Source organism: Excalfactoria chinensis, chromosome 1, assembly GCF_039878825.1.
Source record: "Excalfactoria chinensis isolate bCotChi1 chromosome 1, bCotChi1.hap2, whole genome shotgun sequence".
Taxonomy (NCBI): Eukaryota; Metazoa; Chordata; class Aves; order Galliformes; family Phasianidae; genus Excalfactoria; species Excalfactoria chinensis.
In genome coordinates, this window is record NC_092825.1 from 63,622,689 (window position 1) to 63,643,824 (window position 21,136).

The 21,136-nt window shown below is 40.7% G+C and overlaps 1 protein-coding gene across 1 annotated transcript in view; it reads left to right on the forward strand.

Moving 5' to 3' along the window:
* The window catches only part of ST8SIA1 (ST8 alpha-N-acetyl-neuraminide alpha-2,8-sialyltransferase 1), a 155,275-nt gene extending 135,435 nt beyond the window's left edge, over positions 1–19,840 (forward strand). The window contains exon 5 of the mRNA XM_072328113.1: positions 17,600–19,840. Coding sequence (XP_072184214.1) covers positions 17,600–18,086 — 487 coding nt within the window. The 3' untranslated portion in view covers positions 18,087–19,840. The remainder of the gene's footprint in view (positions 1–17,599) is intronic.
* The last annotated feature ends 1,296 nt before the right edge of the window (positions 19,841–21,136 follow it).

Sequence of the window (21,136 nt, forward strand, 5' to 3'; positions counted from 1 at the left end):
GTGCACTGCAAGAGGGAGAGAGGCCGTGGTCATTGTCTGTCTCTGGGACAGGCAGAAGAAACGTCCTGCTCCCTCAGCAGGAAACCCTCCTAACCCCACACCTGTGCCGCCAATGCCCCACGCCCTCACAGGGTCAAACTGCTGCCCCGGTCCTGGCAGCTCCTCCATCCCAGAGCTCACCCCCTTACCACCCTGGTGGGGACGCGTGCCCACCCAGCTCACCTGTGCTGCTGCACGTGCACCCCGTGGGACCCCGGCTGCCTGAACCAGGCAGGCCAGGGGATTACAGGTGATGGCTGTAGGGATGGGCACTGAGAGCAGCTGCCAGCAGTCCCCAAAGCACAGCCACCACACAAGTAAAATTCTCGCTCCACCTCCAAGCCGCACACACTCGCTCGGCAGGAGTCCAGGCTCGAGACTGACTGGGCCAGGCCCTGCCAGCGCCCAAAGCTGGGTGGCACCACACCCTGTTGCTCAGTGATGTCACCGCAGTCCTTGTGCCATCACAGCACTCACCCCAGCAGCACTGCATTCATGTGCCTGCACATGGGGCATTGCTCTTATGAGTAAAGGATAAGGGACTTGGGACTCTTTAGCACTGAGAAGATCGAGGGGGGATCTTATTAATGCTTATAAATACCGAATGAAAGAGAGTCAAGTGGGTGTGGCCAGATTTTTTTTCAGCTGTTCCCAATGCCAGAACAAGGGGCAGTGGGGAGAAACTGGAGCATGAGAAGTTCCACTGGAACATGAGGAAAAATTTCCCTCATTTGAGGAAAACAGAACAATAGAACAGGCTGCAGAGAGGCTGTGGGATTGTAGTTTTCTCCTTCTCCGGTGATATTCAGAGCCCACCCGATCAGCGTCCTGTGAAACCTACTGTGGAGAACCTGTTTTTGTCAGTGGGGGTTAAATGTGGTGTTCTCTGTAGAGGTCCCTTCCAGCCCATATTGAAAATGACAGTGGATTTGTCTCTTTAGTCTTATCTAATTTATACTTTACTAACGACTGTGACACATTTTTTTCTTCAAAGATATAAATAAATAACAGGTTGAATGCTTAAACTGTTATGGCACTGAAATATCAGGGTTTTCCTGAAAGTAAATGCAAGCGTGACTCGTTCCAGTAATGTATGTGATAGCCTACTCTTAGCTACTGGGTTTCTTTTTCCGTTTTGGGTTAACTGTAAGTTCTCAAGGCTGATGTTAGAGAAATGTAATTAGAGTCATAGAATCACCAAGGTTGGAAAAGACCTAAAAGATCATCCAGTCCAACCGTCCACCCATCACCAATAAGCTTCCACTAAACCATTTCCCTCAACACAACATCCAGTCGTTCCTTGAACACCCCCATGGTCGGTGACTCCACCACCTCCCTGGGGACCTTTTTAATGCAAATTAAGATATTAAATAAATCCCCTGGATATTTTTAATGAAATATCACTATGTATTTTGAAGATAAAAACTGGCAATATGTATATATTTTTTTCTCCCATGAGTTTGAATCTTGCGATCCTAGAATTCTGTTGCCATTACTAGTTTTCAAACACAACAGAGAATATTTACAGGGAGCTTTCCATGTGAAGGCTTGGGGGCTCCTGATATATCATATACATATAACAGAAAATAAAGCATTCAGTGAAATTTCAGCATGTTTTTGTGGAAGAAAACTGAAGGTTTTTTTTATGATTCAGGACAGCAGACCAGGAGGTGATTACTTGAATCTTGCAGGAAGTTTCCCAAAGGAAATTAAATGCAGCAAGAGGACAAACCGGGTATTTTAGATCAGAGAATGTACGCGTATGGAAATTTGTAAGCATGTGAAAGCATGCTTAGCTTAAATGTAAAACATAAATCTCTTGCAAGTGCACAGACTGTGTTATAAATGATATATTATACAATATTCTGTCCCCTTCTGTTGCAGTTGGGAATTTTTTTCCTGTGGTATCTTCTGTCCTGCCTGTGGTCCTTCCAGCTTTAGTCACACAAAATCACAAACCTTTTACCAGGATGAGAATTTACAGCAGCAAAATATTTTTTATTCCTCCTTCACACTCTGTTCTGGTTTTTTGGGGCACCACTAAGACCCTCACTGTTTATTCCTGGCTACTGAAGTTACATCAGCTAAAGACAGATCCTCTAGCTTCCCACTTGTGCTGCAGGAAACTCCCATTTGTAATCTCAGAGCCTGTGGCAGTGGCAAATTATGGCATTTTTTCCTCATTCCTATTGCTCTGCACTGTGTGTTCCTCTTATTTGAAGTGCCTTAGAGATGGGACTACACTGGTAAATAAATGAGGACTAGGGACTAATCCATGACTCCAGTGCCAGGCAGCACAGAGCACAGGCTGGCTGACAGGGTCCTCAGCTGAGCAGTGTGTTTGTCTTGGAGTATCTGGAATAGGGCTAACATCACTAAGCTGTGTGAACAATTAGGAATCCAGTACTTTTTCTTGCTTTGGGGGTCATTTATAATTTAACAGCCAACACTCTTAGAGCACTCTTAGAGCAGTACATCCCCAGAAATTTTTAGGTATGACTGTACAAAACTATCATCGTACAAACAAGATTTGCATGAGTTTCTGGTGCTCTTTTGGGTATGTGAATGTCTAGAACAAGAATGAGACAGTTAAGGTGGTATTGCTGCACTCAGTTTCATCTACATTTATCTTTCAGTGTTTTGAAGGGGTACAGTGGTAAGGAGCTGCACCAAACCAAAGGTGTGCATCAATTCTTGTAAACTGAGATAGCTGGGCCATTTCTGTGATATTTGAGAAGTGGAGTTTGAATGTCCTGAAGTTTAAAGGAAAAAATCTAAGGAAAGTATTGAGAGAAAACTGATTGCTCCGTCTATACTGAGCAATATTTTCTATGTCTCTATTGTGAAAAGTGGGTTTGCCCATAGATTTTGATGTGCAAGCTACAAGTGTCTTTTTAAGATCATCTGTAAGCATTTTTTTTTTATAGAAAATATCATCTTAGGTTAGAGGCAAGAAGACACTGGCGATGGCCTTGATTTCTTATGCTTCTTATGCAGCATCTGACAGTTGTAGCATTTGGTTATTTATTACTGTTTTTAAGGTTGTTGCGAGACATCAGAAAACAACTCAGCTGTTGGAAGTTTCTATAGAGCTTTCTGAAGCTAGCATCAGTGCTGACAAGTGGAAATTCACTCCAACAAACTCCTGCTCCCCACTGGCATCTCAGCTCTGCAGAATGTCCTCAGCAGATCCCTGTCCCAGAAACAGAAGAAACTGTATACCCAAGTGATCCCTCCACTCCTTTGTTCCTCAGCCTTAGTTCCCTCGGCGCTGGGGAAATTTGTGCATGTTGCTACATCCAAAGGAGTTGTACATGAACAGTTTTAACTAGATAGTGCAGAAAGAGATACATCTGCTGGGCTATCCTGAGAGACATGGTGGTTAGTATACTGTAGCTGAACTAGGTCAGACATACGCCTTACACATACATCTAGTATTTCTTGATTCTGAGAATAATAACCAGAAGACTAGCTGACATGTATTGTCTGAACTATTTTTTTCCAGCTGCTTTCTAGGCAGCAATTCATTAGGCAAATTATTATGCCCTAGAGCAAAGTGTTTATGCTTTTGGCTCTATACTCCTAGATCTGTTGAGCAGAAAATGGAACCGGGAATAGCTGCTGGAACTGAGTACGAGACCTTTCTGTCAGAGCATTCATGGAGTGTGCTGTCATGTCTCTTGTCACTTCATGCTTGAACGTGGTTGATGCCATCCCTCTTTTCTCCTGGTACATTAAACAACCAAGGCTCAGGAATGCAAGTGATTATGCTAAATGAATTGTCTCCGTACCCTTGTGTATGCAGATAATATCTTTGTTTTTAGTTGAATGTTCACAGTGTGCTTCTTGAATAATGGAATGTACTGGTAGATTTTGAAACATTAAATATCTGGCATATGATACCATAAAGCAATCTATAATAAAAATCAGTGTAAATCCATTGAAATATAAGAAATCGTGCCAATTTAAAGCCTCAAAAAGCATCCTAATATTCCCACCATTCTGAGATATTTTTCAAAGTAGAGAAATCTTTCCAAATGTGATATTCCTCAGGTTGTCCTTTGAAAAAACAACAACCAAAAAAAAAAAAGAATGGGAGAGGTGGAAGAAATGTTCTGCCTTTTCTAATAAGGAAAACCAGTTTGAGGAGGAGTTGTTGATATTACAAGCAAAGTGCTAGATTGCTGTAACACATTATTTTTCTGACCAGTTTAACAAGGCAAAGCAGCACTGTGTACTGTGACTTGTTAGCGTCGTAGCAATCAGAGAAAGGGAATTTGACCTTGAGGCAAATTCAGAAAAAAATATGTTGTTTGTTGCAAAGCGTGTTAGTTCTTCAAGTCATTATCTGGGTAAAGTGAGCTTCAGCAATAGCTCCCAAGTGCTTCTCATCAGTATACAAGATATTCTGGCGGACATCTGTAAAACAAAAGGCTAAATTCCATCAGTTCTGTTTCTCTGTCTCTTTTGGGAATATCTTACTGAGCTTATAGGAATATAAACATCTAGTAACTGGTGGTTGGTTTTACCTTTGGGGTACGTAACCACGTTTTCACTATTCCTTAAAGTGGAATTTATGGCCTTAGCTGTTCTTTGTCCCATATGATTCATGGCTAACTCCGTATACTTCTGAGCCACTGTCACATCTGACATGTTACTTTTAGACCTACAGTCTAGCCTTATCTGAAAAATGCTGTGGCCTTATCAAATGGATGCCATTATGGTATCCTGTCTTCATGTCTCTGCATAGTGTGTGGACCCCAGACCATACCTTCTGTGATTCTGTGATTCACTCCAAAATATCCTTTAGCCTGGTTGTCAGGTCCAAACCTAAAGGTTTTTCATGTATTGCGTTACTGCTGCTTCACAGAGGCAAGCCACTAATGAATAGCTTTTGTTCTTGCTTGATTATTGAGTACTGCTTTAAAATAAGGGCTTAATCATTGTTCACATCTTTGTTTATTGTGTTTATTGTAATCATATAAAGCATGTGAAAGTCATTTAGTATTAATGTGATCGTCAAAAGTCCTTGGGTAGAATTTCTATTGTAATTCAGTATTAATTACTCTGAGCATTAAAGGAAAGGAGTTTAGTCTTTGTGTTGCCTGAATCTGAAAAGAATTACCTTAACTGTGTATAAAGTCGAACTTTTCTCCTTAATTATTTGAATGTGAACATCTATAACAGCCAATGTTCCCTGGGTTTCAGAGAGAAAAGCTAGCTCAAAGAAGGACATAAAAAAGGAGTGTACAGTTTCAGTGGTTACATATACAGCACTTGTTGGGAAGGTGCTTACTATGTCCTCTGTAACCCATAGGGTGCCAGTGGGTCACTTCAGTCTAATTCCCATCATGACACTGTTTTGATAACTTCATGGAGGGAATCATAGGATCATAGAATGGCCCAGGTTGAAAAGGACCACGATGGTCATCCAGTTTCAGCACCCCTGCTATGTGCAGGGTCACCAACCACCAGACCAGGCTGCCCAGAGCCACATCCAGCCTGGCCTTGAATGCCTCTAGGGATGGGGCATCCACCGCCTCCTTGGGCAACCTGTTTCAGTGTGTCACCATCTGCTGAGTGAGAAACTTCCTCCCAATATCTAACCTAAATCTCTGCTGTCTCTTAGTTTAAAACCATTCACCCTTATCCTATCACTGTCCACCCTTGTAAACAGCCATTCCCCCTCCTTTTTATATGCTCCCTTCAAGTATTGGATGGCTACAATGAGGTCTTCCCAGAGCCTTCTCCTTTCCGATCTAAACAAGCCCAGTTCCCTCAACCTTTCTTCATAGGAGAGGTGCTCCTATGATTTGGTGGATTTTTGGAATTGGTGAGAAGGCCTAAGTCAAATTAAAAGAAACAAAACTGGGGCTGTCTGCTTTTTGTTGTTGTTTTTTTCTGCTTCTTCTTCTTCTTTTTTTTTTTTTTTTCTGACTAGAACTTTCAGATAATATAGTTTTAAGTTCTCCACAGTCAATCTACTAAATCAGGCTGAGTAGTTTCAGCTGAATGACATATATCTCGGTTCAGAAAACTGCCCAAGGAAGATTGTCCAATTTTATGTGAGAGACAAATAGTCACCTCATTCACTGAAGTTAGTCGCTGAAGTATTAAATCCAAGTTGTTCCTTTTTCTTTTGGAAAGGGGACTTAGATATCTATCTATCTGTCATCTAGTAGTAGTAGTCCTAACCACCAAGAAAGGGGCATGCAAAGTTTTTCTTGACCTTTATTTAAGGATATGAGAAGGCAGGACATATTAGTTATGTAAAACAAGAGACATCACACTTACGTATGTGAGACAAAAGAACACAGACTGTATTTGCAAAGCTGCTCCCATGTTAAATAGCATCAATGCTATTGATATGTCTCAGGCATTTGAAAACTATGAACAATAGTGAGTTGAGTGTCTTGCTCTTTCTCCACAAGTAAATACAGTACTCATGGACAAGCAAAGCCTTATAGAAGTATTGCCATCGTCCAAGCAAGTGGAATTTATTTCCTGCTACCTTAAAAGATGCTGTATCTCATTTGAATGAAATTAATGAGGAGAACAGGTTGAAGGAATTCTAGCACTTTCAAAAATACCAAAACAGTTGAAGAGATTAGCAAAAGCTCCAGCATGTTTCAGCTATGTGTACTTCACTTTTCTTGTTGCTGCAAGTGTTCTAGTCATAGCAATTTAAATTGAGTACAGGCTGTACTACCACTTGAGAAGAAACCTTAGCAGTTTGATCATGTTGAAAGGGAATTTAAGCAGCATTCTCAGCAGTAAATACCATGCATCTTGGAAATATGTCTGGATGATACACTCAAAATTGCAGACTTTCGTGTGGGTATCATAGTGGAAGCACACTGTTAGGATCTGTCAAGCCTTAAGAAAAGGTGAAACAGAGAAAGGGGAAATTACTGGAAACAGATAAACATCCTACCAAAAGCACTGAAGTTGTTTCCAAACAAAAGAAAATTAAATTATTATAATTTCTGGCTGATTTAATATTAAATGTGTGTGTGTGTGGCAGAAAAATTTTCCAATATGATATATGTGTATGCTCAATTGGTTATAGTATTATAGAATGTCCTGAGCTGGGGGGACCCATAAGGATCATCAAGTCCAACTTCTGGCTCCACACGGAACCACCCCAAAACCAGACCATATGTCTGAGAGTACTGTCCAGATGCTTCTTGAAGTCTGGCAGCTCAGGAGTGTGACCACTGCCCTATGGAGCCTGTTCCAGTTCCTGACCACTCTCTCAGTGAAGAACACTTTCCTGATATCTGTCCTTCCCTCACACAGCTTCGTGCTGTTGCTTTGGATTCTACTGTTGTTCACCAGAGAGAGGAAATCAACTCCTGCCCAACCTCTTCTCCTTGTGAAGAAACAGTAGGCCACAATGAGGTCTCCCCTCAGTCTCCTCTTCTCTAGGCTGACCAAAACAGGGCATTTATCTGCTCCTCGTGTCTCATCTCTCCACCCTGGACAGAGTCAACAGCTCTTCCCAATTTAGTATCATCAGCAAACTTGCTCAGTACTCCTTCTAGTTCTACATCCAAGTCATTTATGAAAACATGAAAAAGAACTGTCTCTAAAATTGAGCCCTGGGAAACCCCACTAGCAACTGGCTGTCATCCTGATGTAACCCTATTTAATGTAATCCTTGGGGCTTGACTCATCATCCAACTGTTTACCCATCTCATTATGTCTAGCCAGCTACAGGATGTTTTGTTCAGAAGAATACTGTGAGAAACAGTATCTATAGCTTTACAGAAATCCAAAAGATAACATCATCTGACTTCCTTGCTGAACTAGATAGGTGACCTTGTCATAAAAGGAGATTAAATTAGTTAAACAGGACCTTCCGTCATGAACCCATGTTGGCCGTGACCAATAACTGCATTGTCTTTCAGGTGCTATTAAGTAACTTCCAGAATAGTTTTTCTCCATATTTTTTACCAGACACTGAAGTGAGAATGACAGATCAGTAATTACCAAGGTATTCTTTCTTGCCCTTCTTGAAAATGGAAACAATATTTGCTAGCTTTCAGTCAGCTGGGACTTCTCCTGATTTCCCAGAACACTGAAAAATAATTGAGAGAGGTCTTGTGTTAACATCAGTGAGCTCTCTGACTACCCTGGGATAAATCCAATCAGCCCCCAAGGACTTATATGCATCCGGGTAGAGCAGCAAATCCAATTAAACCATCAGGTACAAAAGAAGTGCTCAGAGAAAACAGGGCCATTGCAGACAAGCTGTATGAATTATTTGCACCTATACTTCCTGTGGAAGAAACTGAGGTCATTCCCTGTGCCACTGGGGAGATTCAGTAGGCTGAAACTGAGGTATTTATGTGAACATAATTGACAGGGATGGACTCATCTGTGAATATGGAAGGAACAGGAGTGTGTGTTTCTTCACTTAAAACTGCATTGTTACTTGAAGATGGGGAGGTGTCAAATAGAGGACTGATGTTTAAAAACAGTTCAAGCTAAAATTGTTCAAGTACATCTGTAAGCCTAATATCAAATTGGTAGAGACTATTTTAAGATACTACTAACAAACACCCTGATAAGTGTATGTGCTCTTGTGGAGAATCAGCATGGTTGACTCCAAGGAATGTTGCAAAACTTCTAGAGTTCTTTGAAATATGTGGATAAGAGTGCTATATAGCCACAAGGTAAAGACTGTTTGAATTTTCAAGAGGATTTTGACAAAGGAATTGGGACAATTATGTCATAAGAGAGAAGGTACTGGTAAAATGTTTGGTTGAAAGGATTGAGGGAATGAGACATTAAGCAAGTACTTGAAAGTAACTCCCTGGGGTTACTACACAGACAGACTACTCACGTATCATAAAATCTTTTGAACTGGAAATACGTGGATGTGGACAGAGTTCAAATATACTTGTCATGTTCCTGCTCTTCCTGCGGTGTCCATGTACGAGTTGCAGAGTGAAGGGTAGGCACTTTCAAAGATCTACTGAGCAGCGAATCAACACATCTCAAACACGATCTGTTAGAAATCTTGAGAAACACCTGTCCGTCCTTCCAGGCATAACTGAACACCACCTGAATTATTTAGAAATGTTGCAGTGAATTGACATTATATGAAAGTGAAGCCTTCAGAAAGTGCATTCTGAAAAGCCAGCCACATCTGCGATCCTTGTTCTGGCTTGAGTTCTCCTCGTTCATTTCCAGGGGTTTTAGTGATGGAATGGACTCTTGTGCCAAGGTCTTGAAGGCACTTCTTTGTCTGTCGAACTGTCAGTGTTTTTTTCTCTCCTTTTCTGTCTTTTTAGCTTCTTGTCTGGCATCCACTAATTTAAATGCTCCAGAGCAACTTTTCACCTTAATATAAGAAGTGATGACAGCTGAGGCTGTGTACAGGGAGAAGCTAATAAAGGAAATACAGAAATCATTTTTAAAAGTTTTTAGAATGTTGTAAATCGATTTTGCTCCATTTCAGGTTTTGCAGATTCACCCCGTATTTCTCTGAACTATGAACTTTTTTATTATTATCAAACTTTTAGAAAACAGCATTCTCTAATATCGATTTCTACTCCATCTGTGGCCATGGGACATGATTTCTGGGACCTCCATATGCTATAATTTAAAAACCTTTTTTAGGTTTTCATATACTTTTAGCGGCAATTATTGTTGTAATGCCTATCAAAGCATCTATTCTGTTAAACAATTTCTCTTCAGTCTACAGTTTATGTTACACAGGGCATCATTAAGAAGCCCTTAATTCAAACGTTTTTGTTTTCCTCCTTGAAAAGATCTCTTAAGAGGTTTAAGAGAGGATATAGTTGCATGTCAACTTCACAGATCTATGCAAATTATTAATATGCTAAGGAGGTGATGCTAAATGCTTAGTAAAAAGTCAAGTGTCCTAGACAGAAAGTGTCCTCACCTATAAATTAGTCTTTCATGGCTGTAAAGTTTTCAGTATGTTTTATATTTGGGTTACAGAACATTTAAGGCCAGAATTAATAGATGGAAAAGCTTTAACATTGGTAACATTTGTTGCAGTGCTATAGCAGTTGGTGATGTCTTATGACTCATATCTGGACAATATTTAAAACCTAGTTCAAAAACCTAGAATTGGACGAGATACAGTACTGGTCTTTTTCTGTTTGGATGCTGTCCAAAAAACAGAGTGATCTGTTTTAGAAAACACAGGTTAATCAAGAGGAAATCTTCTGAAGACTCTATTTTCAACATTTTTATTGCGTAGTCCTAAGATTTCTTTGGATCTACATAAAGAAGAAACAAAATACGATCAGGATAGAAGAAATGGCTTTACTGGAGGATGTGGGTTTTCTTGGAGTTCCGATTTCCATAAAAACCTGAGGAAATGGGTGATCTGATGACTTTTCTTCTTACAGATGCAGTCTGCATGCAGTCCAGTAAAACTGAATACTAAAGATATCACAGTTGGCTCTGTAATTATTTCCTTTTTTCTCGTTGGTCTCTTTGGATCCCATTTTGTTGTCTTCCTTATCCTCCAGACTTTCATCTGTAAATGCTGTGAAATATTCAGAAGATTTATAAATACTAGGCAGCAATTTCTTTTTGACAATGCATGTGGTTTGCAGTCATGTCGTTCTGCCTATCCTTTCATATTATTTCCACTTCTCTGTGACTTTAGTCGCCGCAATCTTCAAAGAGTCGAACTAAGACAAGCAGCTCATCTTTTGAAAGCTAAGATTCATACTGTCAGATAACAGAATGGATTGATGTTTAGCTCTACTGGTTTTGGAATGAGGTATTTATAAGCACATTCTAATTTGAGCTGGCAGAATAAGGATCACACACAGTCCCAAAATACCAGTGAGCACTGATTTTAATGTTTCATTGCTTTAGCGTATAGAGCACCTCAATGTTCCATTGAAAAACAGAGTCAGCTTTCTTTTGATGCTATATATAGTATTCCCAGCATGACAGTGTAAGAGTGGAAATGGGTGGAAGTTTTAAAAAAAAAACCCTTACTAATACAGAATCCAGTCATAAGATGATCTTGCATCTTCAAAGGGATTAGAATCTACCTCTGCAGTGGACTATGAGTACATCAGAGTATTCTGAAGGTCACTGGGTAAGTATAGCATGGAATTCAGAAACAGCCTGGCTGGAAAAGATGTAATCACATGCACTGCACACTATGTTTCCTTGATTTTGGGGCTTTGGAGATGACAGTGGGAGTGAATATAATCCCTAACCTGCCAAAAGCTATTAAAAATGTGTATGGGAGAATCAGGCTAATTTGTTCATGTTTAATCTTTGGAAACAGAGATGAGAGTAAAGCATAGGGTTTTTGAAGTTGGAAACCTCTGTCCATAAATAAAGAGGAGGCAGTATGAAGTCTCAGTGAGCTGCAAGCTGTGTGCAAATGTTGAGGAGAGAGGAGCATCTCCCTTGAGAGGCTGAATGGAAGATATGCTGCCTTTGTGTCCATAGCAGACAGTCAGGCTGGGGAAGGAGGAAAGCAGATGGAAAAGAGAAGATGGGGATAGTGCTTGTAAAGGGACCCACAGTGAGAACAGGGGTGAGTTCTTCATGCTGAAGCTGTTTGATACAAGACTAGATGAAGCACTGTGGATCCACCACAAAAATAAAAGCCTTCTGCATTGATGGACAGTGTTTGGCATCTCTGATTTTAGTGATTTAATTGATCAGCCTTTGTGATTAATTGTGTTATTTTATACCTTTTCTAATTGCCCTGAACTGCATTGCATGCCTGATTTTTGCTTTTGTGCTTGAGGCTTTGAGCATACATACAGAGAGATCAGAAAGACATGGAGGTACTGGAGCAGGTCCAGAGAAGGGCAACGAGGCTTGTGAAGGACTTGGAGAATCAGCCCTATGAGGAGAGGCTGAGGGATCTGGGGCTGTTTAGTCTGGGGAAAGGGAGGTTGAGGGGAGACCTTATCGCCTTCTTTCAGTACCTGAAAGGTTCTTACAGTAAGAGTGAGGCAAGTCCCTTCTCACTGGTGACAAATGACAGGACAAGGGGAAATGGCCTCAGATTGCACCAGGGCAAGTTTAGGTTGGATATTAGGAAGCACTTCTTTACAGAAAGGGTAGTTAAGTACTGGAATAGGCTTCCCAGGGAGGTGGTTGAATCGCCATCCCTGGATGTGTTTAAGAGCTGTTTGGATGTGGTGCTCAGAGATATGATTTAGCCGAGGGTTTTTAGAGTTAGGGTACTATCGTTAGGCTGTGGTTGGACTTGATGATCTTCAAGGTCTTTTCCAACCTGTGTAATTCTATGATTCTATGATTCTATGAATAGGCTTTGCCATTCACTTCAATGGCATTGTAATTCAGTCTTGGTAAGGTAGCTTTCCCTAGGCTAAGTAAACAAAGGTTTGTGTAGTTGGAAAACGTGGGATAAAACAAGAAAAGGAATGAATTTCTAACACATTTTGTGCTTGTTTTTGGGTCCCTGTGTGGACAAGTAGAATAGCCAGCCTTGCACCTAATGCATTCTGAAAGTGCCAACATGGAGAGCAAGCACGTGGTAAGCATGGTGCTCTTATCTCAGACACAGTCCGTGTTTTAGTGACATTGGCTACACAAGCCCCAGATTGGGTGCATAGTCAAGAAGTGTGTTATGTGAATGAGTGCGTTGGGCATTAAGATGAGCACCCGTTTGAAAGTACAAAAGCAATCAGAACTGAGTGCAGTGAAACTCCTGGGTAACAGCAGTGAAGGATCAGATGTGTGATTGCAAGCTGACTTGTGACCCCAGCTGTAAGTGTATGCAAACAACTTCAGCAAATCGCTAAATCATTCTTGGCTAATGCTGACTTTAAACTATCTAAATCATTTTTGTAAGGCTGTCTCTCTGCTGTAAGAACAAGTACACAAGTGTTTATTTATATGCCTTCTGCTCTTTTTCCCTGATATCTATTTGTCTTAATTCCAAAATAATATTCTCAACCTTTTTTTTTTTTTTTTTTTTTTTTTTTTTTTTTTTTTTTGAGGTCAGCTTTCAATTAATCAGAATGCTGAACTTGTGACTTTGCAGATGGCAGTGCAGTAGAATGACTGATATATCTTCATAGGCATGAGATAGTGGCTCTCAGGGGAGATCAAAAGGAAACAGATGCAAGAAAATGCTGCCGTTATTAGTTGTCAGTGGATTAGCTCACTATCACTGCAGCAAGTTCCTTGTGGTTGCAGGAAGTCATCTCTTAGTATGAGAGAGCAGTTCTGTCCCAAGTATCTGTTAGAGAGTATCAGTAGGAACATTAAAAACAGATTAGAGATAAAAATAAACAAACAAAAAACCCAAACCACCTAATGCTCTTCTATTGTGCTGTCAACAATGAACTGTCTCTGGAAATTTTCTCTCGGATGAATCGTTCTGCCTGAAAAAGTTGTCCACATCTGAGGGAATCCTACAGCTGGTAAAAAACAATTTGTTTCTCCGGTATCTGTGCAGCTATGCCTACATGTGCTCGTTGAAAGTCATGCTTTTTAAGCTGATGTGTCATACGAACCTGACAGCAAAACTGTGTTGCTGAAGATTTCATGTACTTGCTGGCCACTAATGAATGCAGTGCCCAGGCTGAGCAGGCTGCGATCTGCTTTCTACCAGCACACAGCATCGCCTCTCCAAGCTGCTGTCAAGCTGCCAGGACACATAACTGCCAATTACTGAGCAGCTCCCGTCTCCTTCAGGTGCTATTCAGGGCTTGGGAGATTCCAGCTCCAGTTTTATCTGAATGCTGGCAGACTGCCATGCATTTGTATGAGCTTGACTGCAGAGGTCAGAGCAATTTCATGCTTCTCACTGAGAGCCGAGTTGTTGTCAAAGATGTGCTCTTGCACAAGAGATTGGATGATTCGGAAGGTTTATTTTGAAGCTCCATGATTGTGGAGGAGCTACAGTGCAGCCATTGAGAATAGTGAATGTTCAAAACATGTAAGGCAGAGGCAAGCAGACACAGATGCGCCAGAAAAAGTCCAGTGGAGGGCCACCAAAATGATGAGGAGTCTGGAGCAGCTCTGATGTGAGAAGAGGCTGAAAGGCCTGTTCAGAAAGGGAGGCTCATGGGGATCTTAACAATGTGTACACACTCCTGAAGGGAGGATGCAATGAAGATGGAGACGGAACTTTTCAGGTACCAGAGGCAATGGACTCAAACTGGATGTGAGCCTGGGCACCCTGCTCTGGGAGTTGGAGCAGATGGACACAGAGGTCTCTGGAAACCTCAGTCCTTCTGGAATTCTGTAAAGCACTAACTAGGAACCAGTGACTCCTTATTCCTTATGTCTGTGTGTTCATCTGAATGCAAGGACTGTACCATGATGGCAGTATTCTTGCCAGTACAGAAGGAAGAAGCCATATCAGCACGCTCATGCATGTGCTGCTGAGCTAATCAGTTACAGAGGAAAAGCCCTCCTGGTCTCTGTGTTCTCTTTGGTGAGGAGGATGTGGCATAGTACACCGAAAGCCACTGCAGGGGTGAGATTGCCTGCAGGGCTCCCTGTCTGCATTGGTTGTTAAAGGAAAGTACACTTGAGCTTTAGGTAAAGTGTATTGACACTTGTTGATGTGTATAGTTTGTACCCAGATTTTTCAATCTCTAACTGGCGTATGAAAAGTCAGAAATCTGGACAGGCCACCTATTTGTACAAATGGGGAACAAAAAATACCATTTGCTTCTAATAATTCCCTTCATGAGGAGCACAAGATGGGCAGCAGCTTTTTGGCTGTTTCAGGTCATCAGATAAGCCAGGATCTGCATGTTTTGTGCTTCTGCAGGAGCTCCTGGCCACTTGTGTCATGTCCACCTGTTAAACTGGGCATAAAGTCATCTGACATGGCTATACAGATAACTTTTCTTTCAGGAAGTGATGTTAATGAGCAAATCTTTGCAATTTGCAGTTACATGGCGAATGCCATCCATTCTACGTGGTCTCTCTATTGACCATCATCATAGCAGTGTCATTTACTTCTTAGTATTTCTAAGGCATTTGGGGAGATTCATGTAGAATAAATGTAGATGTGTCTTTGCAGTGATGCTGTATGTATATTCAGAGGCAGTTCTTGTCCCTCTGTGGTTGTATCTGAGCATTTTAAGCGTAATCAGCTTAAAGCTGCACAGTGCTTTTGTGTGAATAGTAAATTTGCTGAAGAATGAAGCTTTAGAATAACCACATTGATTTTCCTTGTGAAGTGATAGTTGTTAGCCAGCTATAAGTGGGAAAGGATGTGGTAAAACTGGCTTCCAGGACTGGCAGGGCTGTCTGTGTATTCCTCTCCACTAAGGTGCAAGGGCCCATTGCAAAGGCAACAGAAGCTGTGTGCTCATGTTCCTTGTGCTGTGAAAGGAAGCTTGAGCCCCTGCCAGGAGGATACCCCATATCATGAAGAGAACAATATGCTCAAAGCCTGCTGCAGATCCTGTTCTACCTTTCATTAACTATTAGAGAATTCTTAGAATAGGGTGTGAAAGCTCCAACAGATAAGTAAATATTGAATATTTAGATTATTTTCCCCAGGGCAGCCTGGTCTGGTGGTTGGTAACCCTGCACATAGCAGAGGGGTTGAAACTAGTGATCATTGTGGTCTTTTTCAACCCAGGCCATTCTATGATTCCATGATTTTATTATCTCAGGAGTTTTGCTTTGGAACAGCTTTATTTAATCCCACCAGGACATGTTGAAAGAAACTTGTGGCAAATCAGGACACCAAATACTGATTTTGAAAGTGTCAGCAAAACCATTTTAATTATTATTAATACTTCCTACTGCCAGGAGAACCTGACATGTTCATGAGATACTTCTATGTTGCTGAAGTTTTATTTTTTTGTTGGCACTTGTATCAGATGAAGTTTTAACTGGTGCTTCTTGAGGTCTTCTGACATCCTATTCAAGCCCATGTATCTTGCAGTGTGTGTGATTTTTACCGAAGAGGTTTTTGTATAAAATAAACTCAGACCATATGAAAAATGTATTCTTACACTTATCTCTCTACCTGTGACAGAGAAAGGAAAATATCCAGTGCCAGTGTCTCAGTTTTCTTGTTCTGACACCTCTGCTGTGTGATTATGAAATCAGTTGTGACACATACACGTGTCTCAGCCACAAGAAACCAAGAAAAAGGAGGCAGCAACCAAGATGAGACAGTCATTAAAGAGCTGAGAAAAAAATTAGGGATCATGTTTGGGAGAGCAGCCCAGCTGCTAAGTAGGAGGCTCCTGTGAGGCTTGCGCAGAAGTATCATGGATTTTCCTTGCCTTCTTGCTGAATTTTATAGACACTGGCATGTTGAAAAGGCAGGGAGGGTCTACTGGTGCTCTGAAGGCTGCAGTAACTCCCAAAAGGGAGCAGGTAATCAAGGGTGAATCACAGTGATTTTCTCATGCAGAAGTATCACCTGGTACAGCCCACAATCAAGAAGAATAAGTGCTCCTCTTTCTTAACAAGCATGTGTTTTACGTATTGGATTTTACCAGTCACTCTGGCTGACATCTCTGTCAGTTACACCCAATGGAGCATATTCAGAAAACTTATTATTTTTCTGATATGTATGTGCTTTCTGCAGTGTTAAACATCACTGAGGGTGCTGCTGTGTGTGAACTGCCTACAGCTTCCTGCCAGATGTCTCATTCATCTTGGCATGCCAAGAGTATATGGGAAGGAAAAGTTATATTCTTGCTTAAGTACTGTTTTTAGAGTAGTATTTAAGTCTAAAATCAGGAATCAGGTAGATATCAGTGAACAGCTATTGGCTAATTAAAGAAGCTGTAACCTGATGTAGCAAGAGTTAAATAAAACTGTAAAAGCAGAGAAATATCTATATCTATCTATGTATACATTGCCTTCCTCGACTGGTCTCTCTTCTAACTTGCACATTACAAACATCAATTGCTGTTAAACGTACTTGCTGTGTAACTCATGCCTTCTTAAACATCGTCCCTGAGTGTCCTTTGATGCCTGCTGCTATATTTTTGTGGTGCCATTTTTCCCAAAGAATTCTCTGAGATTTCTCTCAGGTTGAGAATAAACAGCTATGGAAATATTAATCTCTATGCAGGCATAATAAAAGCAAATCTTACAAGTCCTTAAATTTTTATAAGGCCAGAATTTCTATTTGATTATTGCTTAGTATTGCTTGTTCATCATGTAACTTGGATTCTTTTTTTATACACCTTAAGAAAATAAGAACAACAACATGGATTTCAAATTTCATTTAAAGATTTCTATGCCTGAAAATATAAGTTGGGCTTTGGACAGAAAGAAAAATGTCACTAAAAAAGACCAGTTTGGGGGAAAATTGTCTGTGAACATTCAGGGTTTGTGAGGAGATGAAATTAGAAGCATTTTGTGCTTTGGAGCTATCAGAACACCGGCTGGCTTTTAACTGTCTGTTCAGGTTCATCGTTTTAGAAGAGACACTCAGAAGTCTGTCAGAATTTTCTCTAGGCTCTGGAAAGGTGTGCAAATCAATTGCAAATCTGTGTGTGAACAACAGCTTGTAGGTGGATTTTGAAATGAGTAGAAGAACGTTTGTATGACCAACAGGCTTTTCTCTCTCGTTTTACAGATTCCAGAATCTGCTTTGGTCTCGAAAAGCATTTGTGGACAGCGTGAAAGTGTATAATCACAGCTACATCTATATGCCAGCCTTCTCAATGAAGACGGGGACGGGACCCTCCTTACGTGTCTATTACACCCTGAAGGACTTTGGTGCCAAGCAGGCGGTGCTTTTTGCCAACCCCAATTTCCTGCGTGAGATTGGCAAGTTCTGGAAGAGCAAAGGTATCCATGCCAAACGACTTTCCACGGGACTCTTCCTAGTCAGTGCCGCCCTTGGTCTCTGTGAAGAAGTAACAATTTATGGCTTCTGGCCATTCTCAGTGGACCTGCATGGGAAGTTTATTAGCCATCATTACTATGACAATGTCTTGCCCGATTCTGGATTCCATGCCATGCCGGAGGAATTTCTACAGCTCTGGTTCCTTCATAAAAGCGGTGTACTGAGAATGCAGCTAGAACAATGTGAGGACCCTTTGACCCAGTCTTCTGCCTAAGGATCATAGCAGTCGGTTTGGGAGATCTACTAGTTTTTAATTTCCATGCTCTCTGGCAGAGAGTTCTGATTTTCTGTTGATTCTTTTTAAAGGGAAAATAATTACGGATCTGCATGGACCGTAAAAATGCTACTTGAAAGCCAAATGGAATATGTCCTTAATGTATGTCTTATGGAACTGGGGTGAGGGGAAACAAACCTCTCCATCAAGTCCATTCAGCAGTAATGTGAAAATAATGTCAGAAGCAACTCAAATGAACTTTCTGGGTGACATTTCTAAATGACCGATGTAAAAAGGGCATTAAGGCTCAGAGAGAAATGGGGCCACCCACAAGCTTTTGCTGACAGTGCCAAATATGACTGTCTGTTCAAAAATCCATTTCATTCCAGATTGGCGCCTCATAACTTCCTTTTGTTTTTTTCCCTTCCCGTGTGTGTGTTTGAGTGTAGAGGTAAAAGGGGTATAGAGGAGAGTGTGTGTGTTGTTGACTTTTTTTGTTTCTTTTTTTCTTTTCTTTTTTCTTTTTGTTTTCCAAAGGAAGAAAGGGGGAAGGTGTGAAAGCTTGAGGAGCTGAGTACCATCAACTCCTAAGACTTGTGAATGTGAAGGGTGCTAAGAATCTGATAGAAGAATGTATTGGGAATGCCCTGCTACTGAGTGCTACCTGTTGAAGATTTTGTCAGGATAGTTTGGTCATTGCACTTGCATCTATATTAATGCTACCTTATGGGCAACATCTGGCTAAGGTAAATTGGCTTGAAGATAAAAATTATGGTGCAAAAACAAAAGCGAAGTACAACCAGGTCTCAACTGACCTGCTGTAAGATTTCCATAGTGACTTCGGTAGCAGGGATTGCTCCTTACTCGTGCTGTTTTGCCTTTGCGATTAGTTCCATATTCATTTGGACTCCAGATGGTCAGTGGCTATCAGGGGGATTTGAGGTGTTCAGTGAAATGCAGAATGAGATTCTTCATGTGCTTATAATAGAAAAACTGCAGAAATGAATGTAAGCGTCGTTTAAAATGAGCTGAAACTTTGAAAATCCTTTCTCTTTGTTCTACTGGCTCTTCTTTTTGGATGTAACATTAGCCTTAAAGACTTGTACTTCTGTTGCAAGATTGTCTCTGGTTAAAGAGAGTCTGAAAAGTAAAACAGCCTTTGGGGGCACTGAAAAACAATGTAGCCAGAAGGAAAACAAACAAACAACAAAAACAAAAAACAAACAAAAAAATCACAACAGAAAAGGGAGGCACTTACGTAATGCAGCCTTTCTCCTAGCAATCAGAGAATTATGTAAGCGTGCATATTGCACTCCGTCTGCTCTGGTCAGCGCAGTGCCTAAAGGACTGTTTTATTTTGGGGTATTACTTGGACAGCGGATGATCCAATTGCCATGTAAATGAGAAATCTTGTTGTTTGCTTTGTTTTAATACTGTAGGACAGGAAGAGAATACCTACTTAGTCCGCAGTGCAATTTCAGCTGCAAGATGTTATCACTGTTAACTTTATATCCAAAATAATGTTCTCTTTCTTCTACTTCTGTCATTCGTAGATGAAATTCTAGTCAAAATGTTGAAGCAACAAAGCTGTCGTCAGGTTCCCACAACAATTTCCTGTGCTACCTGTTTTAGCTCCAAAGTGCTAGTATTCTGGGGGACGTGTCCTATCATATGTTGACAAACTCTCTCTTTGTAGACTACAAACTGCAAGTTATATAGAAACAATTAAAAGGAAAAAAAAAAAAAAAAAAAAAGCAACACCCCTGGCTTTTCATTAAATATGAATAATTCAACTATCTATAGGACATTGAAAAAAAAGCCTTGTTTTGCTTTTTAAACGTGTTTTGGAATAAAAGCTGCTTCCTAAGTATGAGTATTCCAAACATACAGTGGGCTTCGTTCCTTCGGAGTATAGTGTAGCTCTAAATTACAAAGAGGAGATTTGGATTAAATGCTGTTTTAGAGATTGTACTGATAAAATCTGAATGTGCTTCTATAACTCATTTTATCTCTGTCCGTGTGTTTTACTTTTAAGTACAATCAACACACTGATGGAACATCACTGATAAGTCATTCGCTTGGATTATATTTTATCTATGATGTGGGTACTCAGTAAGGAAGGATTTTCTTTACTGCTCATTAGGACAAATTTTTACTGAGCTGCCTTTTGTAGAAAACAGGTGCCTGTATGGATCTTGTGAGATGTGTGAAATTTTGCACATTTTAGTTCTTAAAAGAAGATGCTATCTGTGAGTACAGCAGTCAGAATATTATATGTTAAGATGACACTTCGGAAGGATGCCAGCATTTCCCAGTGGTGTGGGGGAATTAGGAGAGTAGGGGAGAACTGCCTCTCTGTGCTGGTCATTTTCATCCTTTGCACCAGCAGTTCAGAATTCAGTTCTGAACTTCTCTGATGATTCTCCAGCACCCTGGAAATCCCTTCTCTCACATTCTGGGAAAATGATCTCAGTAGAAGAAAAGAAAAATGAGTATTTTCACAGGAAACCTCAGTGCAGTATTTCATAACAGCTGGCTTGCTTGTGTTCAGTTAGTGCCCCGTGTACCTGGGAGTATTGTAATCCCCATCTCTGTAAGGCTGAAGCTGACTGAATCTGTAGCTTGTGGTCTTTGTGTGTCCCTTTTGATGTATGCAATCCTGAGTTTTGAAAGGAGATGGTTTTCAAAAAGTGATGGGGATTGAAGAGACTCAAGCTGTTCATGTTAAGTGTGGCTAATATTGGAAAAATTGATAGTTAGGGTTCTGTTCACATCTACTTATAGCGAATATAACTGCATCTTAAAATAGCTTTCTATAACTTCCAGAAAACTGGTAGTGTAGGAAAGAAGAGAAAGAAAAATGAATTCCCCATTTGAGAGAGCAAGTCTACAATGGGAACTCAACAGAGACCTGTTTTAGTTGGCTGACTTGGCATTCCACACAGGCACGCTGGCCAAGAAGCAGCTTTTTGCCCTACAATTGAAAAAGGGTGCAGGAGGGGTCTGTAAGTATTTTATGGCAAGAGCAGTCACTGAGAAAATGAAAATCA